The following is a 13,863-nucleotide window of genomic DNA, read 5'->3' on the forward strand; positions in this document are numbered from 1 at the left end:
CTGCAAAACAAGCATTTAATATCCTGGTAGCCATGCCCTCAGTCACAGCCAAGTTTGTGTTTTGCATTACAAAAGGCATTGCATGTTTTTAAAAACCTTTCAAAAACTTTCAAAAACCTTTCAAAAACCTTTCAAACCTTTAAAAACTAGATTTCTTCACAGTCATTAGTAGCCTAAAAGAGAATTTATTTTATTTTTGTTTGGGATTGTGTTTTTGGGGGAGGAGAAGAAGGAGGTAGAGGATTGCTTTGTTTTCTTCACGAGTATCTAAAAATCATCCTAGATGTTGATGTGGAATCAGAGGGATTTATGTAGAAAGGGAGGGGTTTCATGTGGACCAGGCTCAAACATTAGCACCCTAAAATGGTGCCCACAGCCTGAGCTACTTGAATGTGTCCATTTGGCAGCAGGAGAGGTTTTTTTAAGATGGGAACATCATTTTGAGTCTTCACAGATTCTGAAGTCCTAAATGAGAAGGGCAAACTTCCCTGAACATGCCCTCAGGAGTCGGTGCTTCCTAAGCAGGGGATTTGACTTTTGCTAGGAGAAGAAAGGTGAAATGTGTCTCTGCAGACCACTCAAGTAAGCACAAGCCTCTGCTTTGCTGCCTTCCCCTTCTGGGATGGTTAAGGGACCTCTGCTTCATTCCCATGGGAGGTAGGAGGACTTTTCATAGAAGATGAGATAGATAATAGGTAGTGTGTTTTGGCTTTGCTCTGGCTCTGTTCTCCAGATATTAATACGGTGGGGTGGTGCTCTTAGATATGAAGGAAAAGTATTCCTTTTTAAGTCTCAACCTCCTGTTGACTTCTGGAAACCAACACCCAACTAGGGAGATGGAAGAAAGTACGGCTTCAGAACACTTGAGTCATGTCCAGTGGGACATTGCCTGCAAGGCTTGTGTCATGCTGGGAACTGAGTCCTGGCATCTTAGGTCATGCTGGGCAAATCCACCCGACGCGGCGCAAGGCTGCGTTAGTTATTAGCTGAGATCCCAAACCCACAACAGCTTGGCTGGCGTTTGATTCCTCCAGCTAACCTCCATCACTGCTTCAGGTTCTTATGTTACCTCTTGAGTAGGGTATCTAGGGAGTAATACCGTAAAAAAAAAATCCACTGTGTGGAGTACACCCACTCATTAATGCCTTACCTGTACCTGGTGATAAAACTATGAGATTTTGGCTTGAGAGACTTGGCTTCGGTTGTGGAATCACTCCAGATGAATCATGTATAGTGTCTCTCTCTGCCTTTTTTCTCCCATCTTCTTCTTTTCTGCTAAAAAGAGATAGCAGCGGTAAGCACCTCACAGTGGTGTTAAGAGGAGAAATCAATTAGAGCGTGAGGAGCTCAGGCTCTGTTGTGGTGCGGACAGCTTGGCTACCTCCCTTTGGATAGTCACTCTGGGCCACGCAAGTGCATCTCTGGCGTGATGCTGGGCAAATCGCCGCTTCACCACGCTTCGTTTTCCTCTCAGAAGCATGGGCAGTAATTTTCGCTCCTCGCAGTTACCTTGAATGGGTGTTAAAACTCAGTCAATTAATGTCACGGGGAGACTTTTGTTATCTTCCTGTACCTTATCATTTTAATGGAAAGGGAAAAAAAAAAACCACATTGGCATGCAAACGTCAATTGGCAAAATGTCAACAAAAGTTATTGCCGCTGCAGATGAGATGGATAACTCTTGCTGTTAAAATAATATCTGATGTTTTGCTCAGATGTCTAATGGGTTTGCTTTTTAAGCATGGATGATACAAAATATCCCCAAGGCATTATTCCCAACAAGATACAGAATCCCACTTAATGTCTATTTTTAGGATTGAATAGGTTCTGTAAAGGCTCATTTGTTTGAAGAAAAGATAGTTAATCACTTTGGTTTCCATGTGATTTTGAAGAGAAAAATTTTGGTCATACCTCCCCTTCCTTATCTCCACTCCGTTTGGCTCGCATGTGTCCCGGAGTTGTTGCCATTTGTGTGGGTGGTGAGAAATGAAGGAATTAAATAAATGGAGTAGAACTGCTAACAGAGCAACAGTAGTTATTTGTACATTAGGAAGTGAAGTTGTCACTTCTAAGACCACCAACTTTTTCGTTTCTATGAGCGTACAACTTTTAAAGGAGGCCGAGTGTTATGGCCTAATAAATGTACAGGAGGAACAGCAGGATGCGGTGGTGACTGTGGAAGGGATCGCTAGAATATTATTATTATTATTATTATTATTATTATTATTATTATTATTATTATTATAAAGCACAGCATTGTTTTAAGTCTCTTGAGCTAATGTTCAATTTAACTTGAATTTAAAACATGGAGTGTAGTGGATTGCAAATGACTGAGTTGGAAAGCTTCCAAAAGTCATTGAATTTCAGCAGTTTTAGTGTTCTCCGGTAAAAGAAGCAACTTGTTTTAAGCAAGCTATATGCTTGTTTCTGTGCTCTAAATAGAAAATAATGATGTTATGCATTACCGCATGAACTATATTTGGCACTCACCAGCAATATTCATTTTCTTCTGCTTCTTTCCCTTCCTCCCCTCCCTCCCTCTCTCCCTCTTGCTCTCTCTCCAGAAGATGCATATATATGTCTGACGGTAATCTAGGAGGCCAAGTAACAGACCACATTCTTCTACTACTAAAATTGTATGAATACCTAACACATTTTAAATCCCTTAAATTGGGATTTATGAAAGGATGACAGCAAACAATCTCCTGGCTATGCCATCGCTCAGGCAGTTACAGCTACTGCTTTGCATTTATTTGTGAAAGTCTATGTGATGGATGCACATTTGTCCTCCTTTTACCCATGAATAAACTAAGGTAAAGGACTTAAACCAACACTGGGAATCCAAAGCTCTGCCTGTGCCGGTAAAGCGAGCAGGACCCACGGCATTGGTCTCCGTGCCGGTTAGCACTTTCCTGCCCAGTGTGTGGGCATATTTGGGGGAATAACATGGTCTAGACACTGTTCCATTTAGGCAGTGTGGACAAGGGTATCCTGTTTTGAGAGGAAGGAGAAGTATAGCTGTGTAAATGCAAGCTGTGCCACGCCACTTCTCTTAAGAGCCAGAGAGCGGTCCCTTGCCTCTTTTAATCACTAGTGTTTATTTGGCCTCAGAGACTGTCCCCAGTTCCTGGAGAAGTTCCCTGAAGCTGTAGCCAGATATTGACTGTGTAATGCAAGTTAGTTAACCCTAGAGAAGTTGTTCTAAACAGTTCTTTTCCATAGGAAAATACACCTCTCACTTCTGGGAAACTTGTATTAATTGTGAGTCACAAGGGTTTAAGAAAGCAAAAGCAGTTGGCATTGAAGTGATGTCAGAAATATGTTCAAGAGCTCCTCCAGAAGGATCCTACTGAAAAACTTGGGAGCTAAAAGCTGAAATAAGGGGCTGGGGAGTGTGTGTAGAGGTGTCTGCAGATAATAATCCAGAAAAACAATGATCTCTAAAGACACCGAAAATCATTTAATTCTCTGGTGCTTATGGACCATTTTGCCTTCTTCCCCCAGTCTTTTGGTAGGTCAGTACATTCCTTCCTGACTTCCAGACTCAGTGAAGGTGTTCAGAAACCTGGCAGGTAGAGATTTGGGTTCTTCTTTTCCTTGGACTACTTGTCTAATTAAGCTGCAGTCACTAATTGGATGAGGAGCTTGGAGAAAACTTTAAATTCATTCCCGGACCAGAGTCAGGCAAAGAAAGTTAATCTTTCCCACCGTTTTTCATGCTGGTTCCTCCTTAGGTGCTTTTCTTCTCCTTGTGCCCTTAGCCTGTCCCTGCTGCTCCTTAGTATTTTCTTCCTCTTTGGTTTTCCTATTGGCTCCAAAAAGTCTATGGAGTTATAATCCTTTCCCCAAGAAGAATATTAGGGTTTTATTAAGGTCTGACATCTCTGATTCTCTCTCCCACATTCTCTCTTGCCATTTTACAATTCTGAGATGTACAAAATGTGAAAGAAGTCCCCTTTGGCTTCAACAATGATTGATGCTAGCAAGAAGCAAGTCCCAAAGTGCTAGAAATGACAAGATACATGCAAGCTGTCATCATTTAACCCTATTGCAGTTTGTTTGGTTTGGATGTTACCCGAGTAACCCAAGTTCTTCAAATTTACCCTTTGCTTGGGGGAAGGTTTAGCTCAATTTTGTGTTGTGATTCCCCGCAACGCACTCTGCAAGGGTGACAGATAGGGGACAAACTGAGCTGGGCCATGGCTAAAAGCTTATAGCCATGGGAGATGACAGGGAAGAGAGGAAAGTGACAGGTCTAAAGAGGGCTAGGAGCTCTAGAAATCTGCTGGTGGCTTTAAACGGTTGTAGAAAGATAATGAGAGGAATGGTAAGGAGTGAGGAGTCATGGATAACATCCTCCACACACATCCCTTAAAATCCCATGGTGTAAAGTCACACTGTCCTTAACTTTAGAGGACTTTTAGGAGGTGGTCTTTGTCTGACATACTGAGCTGAGTGAAGGCATAGGCAGGTTTACGTGCGCTCGGGGTCCTTCCTTGATGAGTGGTTTTCTTTCCTCAAGGCACGAAGACTGACGGGAGCGAGGCATGTGCAGTCTGCAGCAGCAGGAACAGAGAATAAAAGCTGCTAATAGATGTAGTAATCGTGTATGAAGGTGTTTTTTCAATGGACCGTAAAATAATGATTTTTCATAGTCTAATTACATGGCCAGAGTTGCGGAGGTGCTGAGGGCACCCGAATTTCACAGACTCAACACAGCTGCAGCAAATTGAGCCCATCAGCTCCTTCATCTTCACTGAAAGGCATTTCCTGCTTTTTAATCACCAAAGTCCTCTGTAAGACAAACATACTCACATACATAACAAAATAGCTCTTATTAAACCAACCGATACAGATCATTTAGAGTGTTGACTGCCTCAGCCTACAAACCTTGCTTCACTCACAGAAATTACTGCTTGCAGGAAGTCTTTAGCCTACCTAGAACATCTGAGTGCCCATTTGTCTTCAGAAAATGGATGGAAAGCAAGTGCCCAAAAGCCTTTCCACCAAATATGCTGACAACTCTGAAATGAGATTTAAGCAATTGCTGGTGAGGCGGTGGTGACTCGGAGCGTGCCAATCCCATGCTCGGCTGTGCCTGGAGACAGTTCTTCCCCATTCACCCCTAGAGCTCTGGGCTTAAGATTACACCTGATTTGAAGCATCCCCTGCCTAAATAAAACGAGCCGCCTTGTGCAATGTGCAAGCACACAATAGTAATCACGGCTAATGACTCTGCTAAATGCTAGGCTGTACACACCTCCTTGTTTGGTGTTTGTTTTGTATACAGAAGGTAACATCGACTGAATAACGAGGATGCCAAGTTACAGATGGGGTTGTGGAATCGTATTTGACAGCCGATTAGAGTAATCTGACAGAAATGATGACTTAATCACCACGACAGACTCCAAATTCCCAGATAGAATTCCACCCAGGTTAATCTAATTTCCTTGCAATATTTTTGCCAGAAATAGACTCTTAGCCGGCTTGTTTTCTCCCATGCAGATGTCACATGGCTTTGACAAGAATGTAAATAGGTAGCATTATTATTGTCGAAAAGATGACTTTGAGGCTCTAAAGCTGGAGAAGATGCGTGCCTTTGAGAGGTTTTTGGGTTGCTCTGCTGTGTTTTTTCCTCTAATGAAGTTATATTTACATACAGTGGGATGTACTCAGGAAAAAGAGGGGGAAAAAAGATGTATCTAGTCAATTGTAATTCTAGGCCACGGCTCGGTCCTGCTGCTGCCCTCGACATAGCTGGCGGCCAGATTCTCATTGATTTCAGGGGGATTTGCAGGATTGCATGTTCGACAACTGCTTCTTTCCCTTTTTGGTTCCCGTGGACCGCATCAGCACCCCTGCTTGGGATGCGCCCAAGGAGAAGGGGTGACGAGCGTGGCCTCGGGCTTTGCGTGGCCTCGGTGGCAGCGGACGGACCCCGCTTCGCTGCCAGCAAGGCACCACGCAACCTTGGGCAACAGGCATTTGCCCGCCCTCGGTTGTAAAACGGTGCCGTGGCGTGTTTTGAGACCTATGGATGGAAAGCACGTACAGGAAAGGTAGGTCGTGCCGTTACTGGCTGCACAGCTGTATTCGGTAGAGCTCCATAAATATTGCCAAGTAGCGGTTGTTTCTTGCAGCCCGTACTCCAGTCTGGTTGTGATATCCCTATTGCCGGGGGAAGCTGCTCACCCTCAGAAAGAACCCCTTGCCTGAGAGCTGTGTTGCTCTCTTTTACTCTATGGTCTGAGCATCAGATGATGTTAATGTCTATAAATTATTTACTGCAGTTATTTTTCTTACTCTTGCCTATTTATTAATTGCAACCGTGCATTCATAAATACTGTATTTTCATAAGCAAAGCTTTCTTCAAGCACAGAAGAAAATGTTTCCTGTTTTTCTGTGTGACAACCTGACATACTGAGAAATCACTTACCTTGAGATCCATAAGTGTATGGCTTTGTGATGTATAGCTACAATAACAGCTTTCTGATAAGACATGAAATCCTTCATTTCAGTAGATGACATGATTCTAGTGGGTGGCATCTAATTTGAAACAGGTTTATATCATCTATAATCTTTTGGAGGGCCTCAGAAAGCGCAGCTATTTTATTATTTTACAGCCTGCAGTTATACAAGCAAGATATAAAACGCATAGATTATTTTCTTTTTTGCTCATTGTAGAGTGAAAGGATAGTACCTATTTAGCCTTTGTCTCTGCCCCTTTAATTTTCTTATTCACTGCACACTTCTTTGAGACTCATTCTTTTCTTTTCTTCTCTTTTTTACACCTACTTTTAAATATTTTATGGGTAGAGAGCTTATAATATGTATTGTCACGGCAGTTGTCTCTAGAGGTCAGCAATGAGTTTAATAATGAGATGCGAACCAGTGACTCTGTAAAACCCATTTCGGGTTATAAATGGCATGTTTTATTGAATCTAGTGTTAAAGGTTGGTAACGTATCAGTTGGTGATGGTCAGGGTTAAACAAGCTTCAACACGAGCCCTCTCATGTTAGGAAACCTTCAGTAACGTATTTTTCCACCTTCCTCTTCACTGAAACCATGTTTGTGTATCACATCCATTTTACTGTGGGTAGTCTGCGGGTTAAACTCTCCAGGCCTGATCTGAATCTTTTATTAGTTTTGCACCAGTATAATTTTGTTAAGTGCAACGGCATCACTCCTGACTTCGCTTGCTGGTGCAAAGAGAATTTGGACCATGGGGTTTTAGCAGTAAACTTTGAAATCAAGTCAAAACTCAGTTGAAGCATCTTATTAAATCTTGCTTCTTGCTTTGTGAATGTAAGAGATTACTGACTTAATGAGCTTGGGGTAATTATGTATAACAGAAGAGGATGATTTCTGATGTGGTAACTGTGTTTGTCAGGTAACACTGATCTTTATGTTGTGACCATGGGGCTGCAAAAATAACTTCTTCACATGAATTTGGTCTAAAGTTGGCTTCTCTGGTTCAGGCAGTTCGAAAAGTGAAAAGCTTATAACATTGTTAGAATAGCCTTTATTCAAAATATCTCCACTTAGGGGCACATAAATGCAGCTAGAAAGAGCGATAGATACTCTGTCTATGAAAGGTCTGGATTTGAGTTGGGTTTTTCTTCTATAACCTGCGTATTCCCAAATTTACAATACTCTATTTTCTTTCCTCTATTTTCTCACCACTCCATTGCTCCTCAGAGACTTCAATACCTGCAACGGGCTCGTGGAGCAAGTTACACCTTTTTTCTTCTTTCACTTTTTGCTTTTACTGAATGGACATGCTGCATCACATTCCCACAAATCTAAAGTCTCCTGCAGTGCCCAATGTTTTGTTGATGCCAGGATAAACTAGATAAGCACTAGCTAAAGAAGATGGAGTACAATAGAAGTTCCCTTTTTTCTATAAATTAGATCGAATAAGAGTGGTGGCAGACAAGTGCTGGGCTATTAAAGTCCATTTGGGAAACAAATGATTCAAAGAGAACAGAATTGTTGAAACTGAAGCAAATTTATGCATCCTGGTGACTACATCCACCTTGTGGCTTCGCCTTTTCCGTAGGGCACAGTGGGGAGTTTTGCAATCAGTGCAAGGAATGCATTGATTTGCAGGGCCAGGGAGCGATCTTGACTTTGAGTAAATCTTATGGAAACTTTCACAGCAATATTTTCTATTTTCTAAAGAATGTAGCAACTGTGTCCCTGGAAGTTAAGTGACTTCACCAAAAACAATGCAGATTTGGTTTTCTGTGCTGCTTTGAAAGCACATTTGAAATGAGTGCATGGATCTTCTCTCCTGCTCAGCTGTTTTTGTTTCCCAAACTTTGCCATAATAGTCTTTTATAAAAAAGAAATGAAATTGCCTCTGACATTTTCAGGCAATACTCGGCTCTGCTGCACTGAAAAATGATATAAAAGCAGAAAGAGCATAGATTTTTTTACCTGCTCACGTGAAATGGTGAGGAATTGCTGAGGAGAGAAAAGGCAGTGGCCCTGCTGCTGCTGGAAGGTTTGTGCAGTCAAATCCCAGCAATCCTGCAGAGCCTTATGAAAGAAAATAAAAGTGGGGGTTTTTGCAAGCTTAAACATCTCCCACAATGAAACTCAATGTGAGGTCAGTTCTGACGGCTTTTGAGAAGCTGTAGAAAAATTTCCCTGAGTCCATCACAGTGGACACATGGCTGGCTATAACCAGTGTCCAGTGGAAAAGCCAGACACTCTGATCAGAGGGAGCTCAGCTGCTGTGGTGTTGCTATTCCTGAAGCAACAGAAAACGCCCTTCATAAAAATTTTGTTGGAGTTATCAACAATTCAGTGTGGGGGGAGCATCATTGAGTAATGAAAGCTGAGGACACACCGTACTGAGTGTGCCAAGGTAGGATGCCACGTGATGGTCAGCATAGCGTGCTGCACACAGGGGTTGGTTTCTTTTGCAGTAAGAGACACGTGAATGGAGGAAGAGGCTGAAAAGGAAAAAGTATTTGGAGTTTTTATGGAAGCCAGAATTCTGTCATGTTGTGATGGAAGCTTTATGAATGAATGTATATTGTATTCTTAAAAAAAAAAAAAAAAAGATGAGATACTAAACAGTTATAGGAAGCTATTATAGGAAGCATGAGTCCCTTCCTCTTCAGTCCTGAAAGAATCACCACGGTTTTTTAATTACAAGCAAAGTTCATTTGTCAAACTCAACTCCTCTGAGTATGTTTGAAATGCTTGCTAGCTCTTAAATTACTTGAAAATTCCATCTCAGTTTTGGCAGTGGTTGTGCTCAAGGAAAAAAAAGTTGGTAAAACAGAAACCAAGCATGCCATAAACTAATGAGGGCTGTAACTTTAGAGGTCTTCTGAAACTAGATACAGCAAATTAAAGTTTTATGAGTCCTGTGGGCCCAATGATCTACTTTTTTTAATCTTCCTGGTTATAAAATGCTCCTTTACCATTTTATTTTTTCTTAAAAGCCTATAATACAGTGTTATTTTGAATTTATATCATTTCATCATGTTTAATATTAATTGTGTATCTTTTTAGCCCTTCATTAAAAACGTGATTCTTGATTTTTTATGACTATCCAACCTGCCTTACTCTTTTTCATTTTTGTTTTTAGATGCATCATCCTATTCAGATGAAACCCGCAGATAGTGAAAAGTCAAATGGTATGTGTTTAATTTATTTTTACTTAATGGTGACTCTCTTTAAACTAAAGCAAACACAACCTTGCGAGAGTTTTTGCTTTACCTCTGGTGTGGTGAAAACGATGAGGTAGTTTCCCTACTCCTGAAATGTTGGGGAAGATGTTGACCTGCTCTGAACTCCCATTTATCCTCTGCTTTAAAGAAGGAAGGAAATGTTCTGAAAAATGGTCTTCCTTGTACCCACTGTATGTCATGGCCTACCTCACTACATACGTCTTTCCCTTGTGTTCTCCTAGCAGCAAGGTGATGGGGGAGCACCTGAATTAATGAGATGGAGATGAAATTATAATGGTGAAAATAAAAAAAGAAAGAAACAAAAAACAGTCCTGTGTTAACAAACCATGTAAGCAGCTGATGGGCCTTAAACATTTGCCTAAACTTCCTTTTTTCCTTTTTATAGAATGATGCTATTCTGAATCTGAGCCAAATTTAGGTTTTAATCATATGCTTGGTTCTGAACTGGGAAACCCACCTTGCAGCTTTCTGTATGCTTATTCCTCTCAACGACTGTAAAATGAATGCTATAAAGACAGTAATATCTATTCAGAATACTAGGGTACTGCCTAAGTGGATGTATATGACATGCAAAATAGACAGCATGCTAAATCTATTAAACATGCCAGGTTTGTATATTCAAGGAAATAAGATAATCGGATGGTAACGCAACCTGGCTGTGTGTGATTCTTTAAAAATATATACATGTGTATATTTTGCCCCTTGATTTGTTCCTGTAATTTTCTAAAATATATGTTAAAGATATCATCTGCCTTCTTAGATTGCAAGAGCTTCATTTTCCCATAAGGCCCACATAATCAGAGCTGGTTCCTCCAACAGACATCTTTGCACCTCATTAATTAGTAATCAGGGCAGAAGCCGTGCACTTAGAGATCTGCATACCTGCAAATGTAAATTATGATTGGGCTCTAAATCTCTCCGCAAGGCTTTTTTAAGGCTTCTTTTTTGCTAATTGTAGTGCATCCCATTTTCAGACTTCTCCAAGGATTATAAAGTTTGGAAGGAAATTAAAACTTCACATTATGCTAAGTTTCCTATTATGACAACTTTCAAAACAAAACTGGCCACAAGCACAGGAAATTTGGCTGTGACCCATTTGTAAGGGAGTGGTGTTCTCTCTCGGGTTGAGTTTTAGCAGTGATTTCTTGCTGTCTTTGAATGCTCGGAAGAGAGGCCGAGGCACCTGCATGGGCAGAAGGACAGAACTTTTCAGGCCTCACTGCTGTAAAGGAGAACTTTGCAGTTGGAATCCAGACTCCGCTCCCTAGTATTTATTGTGCTTGCAGTGGGCACCATTTTCCCTTAGGTACACCTGGACCCTCTTAACTAAGTATAGCCTCTATGGGTGCTTCTTTCAAAGACAAATTTCACCTCAAGTTCCTTGGCAAATTAGAAAAGTAAGAGGCAATGAGCCAAAATTGACTCCCAATGAGTTAGTTGTTCATTGCCTAAAGTTTTTCGTCCTAAAGGAGGTTGAACATATTGGCAAAGTGCTATGGGAAATTGTGCAAATTCTGTATTGCTCGGCAAATAGCACCTGCTTGGAAAGCAGAGTAGGTTAGCTCCTTGCTGCTGCTGTTAGACCAGGGTTATCTGCACAATAGTCCTGTCTGCACTGTGGGAATACTCTCTTATTTTCTTGCACCTATCCCTAGCGTGAAAATCACAAGGGACTGGCTTTTTTTGCTTTTTTTTCCTTGCCGTTCTATGTAGTTTGGGGAAAACACATTGACAGATCAGAGGTTGCAATTGTCAAATTAAACACTTTTTTAAATTTAGACTCCTGGAGGGTGTAGGTACTTCTGGTAGGCGTGTTCTGGGGGTGGTGAACTCTTCTTTTTTAAAGACTGGGGAGACAGAAGGCAAACTAATACCATGATAATGATAACAATGGTACAACTCCTTGGAAAGATGGGGCGTAGGCGTGGGATCCATGGAGGAGGTGAGAGTTTGCAAGCAGCTTGCAGAGCCAAAAAGAGAAAGAACAGCAGCATGGGGGATGCGGAGGCCTGTTTGGCACGTGTTTCCCATATGCTTCAGGCTATCCATCTGAGGAGGTATATAATCTGTGCCAACAGCAAATTGTAAACTGTACCTCTTCAACCAGATTGGTAAGTTCAAAGGGGAAAAAAAGAAGGCATGCCAACGCATCTTGGTTTTCATGTTCCGTGGTGTTTGAGCTTTTGAGGAATGCTTGAAACCCTTTGATTTCTGAATAGTGGGAGGATCCCACTACATTTTATAGGTGAAGTGGTGTTTCTCAAGTTTCAAAGAGGTTAAAGAAATTCTCTTGGTCAAAATTTCCAGATAGCTTGTGGAAAGGTACGTAGGAGAGGTTGAACGCTCATTACAATTCTGAGCTTGCCCATGTTTGTGAAGGCTTGAGAGACCTATTCAAGTTCCACAGGGAGGAAGGAGAGGTCCTCTCATTCATCTTACAGACATTTTCAGAGAACAGTATTTGCTGTGTGATAACATGTCCCCTCCCCGTCTTGAGTCCCTTGCAAAAAGGTTTGAATGAGCGTCCAAGCCCAGGAGTACCAGGATGAAGTGGTCCTCGTTCTCCATCACTGTTCCTGTCTTTAGATATATGCATCACTTCAGAAACCTGTCCCTTAGCACAAAAGGCCAAGGTCACCTCGTGGAAACTGGGAGATGGGTATGGAAGAGGCACCTACTGCACACGTTTGACTAAGTGCCTGGGCGCTTCTGCAGGATTGGGACTTCATTAGCAACCTGAAGATCTGTTTTCTTCTGGGTAGGAACTGGGTGGCTGATAGATCTATGCAATCATCTCCATTCCTTCCCTGCGTACAATATCTCATGTGTCTGAGTCATCTCGCTGCTCATGCAAATGAAGAAAAGCTTAATTTCTTCCACCAAGCTTTTAGCAGCAAGTGTTGATGGGGAAAGACTTGCCTTTAGATCTAATTAATTTCTCTACCCGGGAGGATTCTGAAAAGTTTTTTATTGTTCAGAAATGAAACATCCCTAAAAGATTTTCAGATGATGAATTTTGTAGTGTGTCCTGGTCTGATCACCCATTAGGTCTAGTCTGACCACCTTTATATTGCTAGGTGGTTATTTTAACCTATCTTTCAAAGTTTTGGTTAAGGATTACCTGCCAGAAAAGGACAGTTTGAAGGCTCCACTATTGCTAGATTCCTCTCGACTGTTAATCACTCACAGTATTTGTGCATTTAAGGATATTTTTCTCTTTTGTCAAACAAAGGGAGTCCCTATATCCTAATGCCAAAAAGCACATAAATACATGCTTGACTCTAAGTTGTCTGTGGTCATTAACATGCTACAATTATAGCAAATACTTTAATGTGTTTTGGATCAGGATTTGAAAACAGTCAGTACTTTCAGGCGTATATCCTGTGGACAGTTTGCTCTTAAATGGATCAAAGCATCACCACTTCAGGGAAAATGACAACATTCTCTATTTAAAAAAAAGGGGGGGGGGGGGGGCGGGGGTAGCTGAGTGATCTTATAATTTATTTTTATTTATTTTATTAGCTAAAACTTGAAAAAATAATTTTGAAATTCTAAGTGGCACAACTTTCCCAATTTGGAGGGAGTAATTAAATGCCATATGTTAGCACTAACACATAGAAAAGTTGATAATTAATGCAGGCAGCTCCAGATCCAGGTGTGACTTTGACAGATTGTATGCAAGGGGTTTTCACAGGCTTACAAATCGGGATAAAAGTCTGTTTTCCCCCTCTTCCCTTCTGGATGAAAAAAACCCCAACAAAAAAAACCATTTATACATAATTAACTATTTCTTGATTTGCTCAAAAGAGAAGGCAACTTCTGGATGGAAAATGCACTCTTTAATTGACTGGACTCCTCAAAAATGTAAAATGAAGGGATATAATTTTGATTTTTCAGGACAGAATTTGGGGAGTTTAGAAGAGAGAAAAGGAAAGTTTGCTGCATCTTCAGGGAGATTTCCCATGATTATTACAGCGTTTAATTCTTTTGTAGCATACAAAAAATAATCTCTACTCCTTTATTCTCCTGGGTTAGCACAAGCTATCTAACACAGCCTGCAAGAAATGCTCATTACTGAAGCAAATTGAGTAAAGCTAAAAAATTAGACTCTTCAGGATGTTATTCTGCAAGTTGGATGTAGTGCTGTCAGAAGGC

At 41.1% G+C, this 13,863-nt stretch overlaps 1 protein-coding gene across 5 annotated transcripts in view; it reads left to right on the top strand.

The window, feature by feature from the left end:
• CELF2 (CUGBP Elav-like family member 2) overlaps positions 1-13,863 on the top strand; it is a 374,910-nt gene that overhangs the window by 287,342 nt on the left and 73,705 nt on the right. For all 5 annotated transcript variants that reach the window (XM_075024683.1, XM_075024684.1, XM_075024685.1 and 2 more), the window contains one exon: positions 9,606-9,654. In XM_075024683.1, the coding sequence (XP_074880784.1) occupies positions 9,606-9,654 (49 nt within the window). The remainder of the gene's footprint in view (positions 1-9,605; positions 9,655-13,863) is intronic.

This window comes from Buteo buteo, chromosome 4, assembly GCF_964188355.1.
Source record: "Buteo buteo chromosome 4, bButBut1.hap1.1, whole genome shotgun sequence".
NCBI classification, from domain to species: Eukaryota; Metazoa; Chordata; class Aves; order Accipitriformes; family Accipitridae; genus Buteo; species Buteo buteo.